The 2,500-nt window shown below is 49.5% G+C and overlaps 1 protein-coding gene across 2 annotated transcripts in view; it reads right to left on the bottom strand.

Annotated features, from left to right (window-relative positions):
• The window catches only part of LOC125039460 (ataxin-2 homolog), a 107,994-nt gene that overhangs the window by 79,699 nt on the left and 25,795 nt on the right, over positions 1 to 2,500 (bottom strand). For both annotated transcript variants that reach the window (XM_047633414.1, XM_047633413.1), the window contains exons 3-4: positions 1,527 to 1,713; positions 646 to 866 (exon numbers count right to left, since the gene is read on the bottom strand). In XM_047633414.1, coding sequence (XP_047489370.1) covers positions 646 to 866; positions 1,527 to 1,713 — 408 coding nt within the window. The remainder of the gene's footprint in view (positions 1 to 645; positions 867 to 1,526; positions 1,714 to 2,500) is intronic.

Genomic DNA, 2,500 nt, shown 5'->3' on the forward strand with positions numbered 1-2,500 from the left:
TGATCCGTTTGTTTACATTCACAAACCACCAAATGACTCAAATTCTCAGGTTGCATGCAAGTGTCTTTTTCCTTCAAATGAAAATAACTAGACAAAAATAAACAAAGGTGGCTTATACACATTAAGAAGCAAAACTCGGAAGAGCATCCTTGCTAAGATCAAACAATGCCAAGGCGATCTTGGTGAACCGAATGGTACGCAACAAAGAAAATGGTGTGTGTGAGTGTGTGTGTGTGTGTATTATGTGTATGTATATGTGTATATATATAACATTTATGTATATATGTATATATGTATATATGTATATATGTATATATGTATATATGTTTATATGTATATATGTATATATGTATATGTATATGTATATGTATATGTATATGTATATGTATACGTATATGTATATTTATGTTTATATGTACATATATATACACACACACACACACACACACACACACACACACACACACAGACATATATATATATATATATATATATATATATATAAAGTCCATCAAGCAATAAATAACCTTCTTCTCTTCCAGCTACGCGTCGCCTCCCCCCCCTCCCTTCCTTCCTCCCAGCGGCCAGCGAGGCAGCGACGCCCCAGACGCCCCAGGCGCCGAAGAGGAACAGTCGGGTACTCACCTCAGAGGCATCGGAGAGCGAGGCGGCTGACGACGAGATGACGGAGGAGACGACGGAGGCGGGGGCGGTGGAGGGCGCGGGCGTGGAGGCGGCCGTGCGGGAGGTGGAGGCCGCCTCCGGGGAGCAAGGGCCGCGCGCCAGCACTCGGGGCGCCGACACGGCCACGGCGCCGCCCACGCTGCTGCTGATGCCCGCGCCGCTCGTGCCCGCATTGGGCGCACCTGCAACAGGGGAGCGGGCGTGAGACCGACGGAACGGATTGCAGTAAAGGCAAAAGCTCCTTGCCCAGCCCGAGGCGCGGATGCAAGAAAAAGGGCTGAGGGCCCCTTTACGGCCAAGACGGGGGTGAGGGGCGGTCTGCAGCCCCTTTAAGAAATGAGGAATAGCAGCAGCGAGCCGCAGCCCCTTTAAAAGCACCGCGATGAGGATGCGGCGTCCCTGTCGTCAGGTAACTTGTGAATCTCAATTCTTGGCTCTCGAGTTTACCAACTTCATTTGTATTAGGCCTGAGTGGGATGAATATTTACGTGTTAACTGCCTCAAGCAAAACATTACTAGGGCTTGCATGGCGGCTATATTACATTTGAATGCACTGCTAAATATTGAAGTAAATACAAAACACCAGCAAATCCATCTTCTATGCGTTTGCACAAACAAGCAGGAACAAGGAAACTAAAAGAAACTGAACGCATCACATAAAAACGAAGAAATACTGGGACAAGACTTCCTATCAAGAAAGTTCTCCCGACCTTGCCTTAAAAAGATGACGCTCAGAGCAAAACTTCCCCGAATAGACTTGCAAGCTTCCTTATCTCCTTACGCAAGAAATACATTAGGACAGAAAACATATAGGCCTACAACTAAGTGCTCTTTTGCCTTACCGGGATGAGTAGGCTTCATGGCCACGCCGGGGTCGGAGTGGGGCCAGGCGGGAGGATGGTGCGGGTGGGGGGGTCCGGAGCCCGAAGCGTCCCCAGGGGAGCCGCTGCCCGACAGGAACTGGAGCACCTGCCGACGCTGCGACTGAAGGACGTGGTAGAAGGTCGGGTTTTCCAGCCTCGTCTGCACCTGTGTAAGGAGGGTCGCGGATTAGCTGGGAGCGCTGGCTGTTGAGATCAAAATCGCTTACAGTGTCAGAATTGTAATGTGTTGTTAGTTAGGTCGTTTTATGCGGAGGATTTCCAAAGAAAAACACAGTTATCATATTGTGTTATGAAAGGGTTTTATTAATCATTAATACATTTTATTTCTCTTTACAAAAAAAAATGAAAAAGGGAGGCCACCAAAATTGGATTTGATTGGCTCTGACGGGTGACAAAGCACTTAAAAGAGTCGTGTTGGAAAAAGAAGGAAAAAAAAGAAGAAATATATGTGCTGAGGCATTAAATTTTCGAAGCTGTCAGCCTCATATGTTGCTACGGCGACGTGACAACTTGGCTTGGGAAGGGGGGGGGGAAGGAGAGGGGGGAGAGGGAAAGGAGTGGGGGGAAGTGGAAGGGGAGGGAGGAAGTGGAAGGGGAGGGGGAAAGTGGAAGGGAGAGGGAAGGGGGGAGGTGGTGTTAGGGGGGAAGGGGAACGGAGGGGGAAGGGGACGGGGGAGGAGGCGGAAAGGTGGAAGGAGGGAGGGAGAGGGAAGGAGAAGAGGAGGGAAGGTGGAAGGTGGAATGTGAGGAGGAGAAGGGATGGTGGAGGGAGGGGAAAGGTGGTGGGAAGGAGGAAAGTGAGAGAGGGAGGAAAGGGGAGGGAAGGAGGAAGAGGAGAGAAGGTGGGAGGAGGGAAAGAGGAGAAGCGGAGTGTGGAAAAAGGAGGTAGGGAGGTGGGTACTGGGACGAGCATAAGGGTACTGATAATGATG

Source organism: Penaeus chinensis, chromosome 27, assembly GCF_019202785.1.
Source record: "Penaeus chinensis breed Huanghai No. 1 chromosome 27, ASM1920278v2, whole genome shotgun sequence".
NCBI classification, from domain to species: Eukaryota; Metazoa; Arthropoda; class Malacostraca; order Decapoda; family Penaeidae; genus Penaeus; species Penaeus chinensis.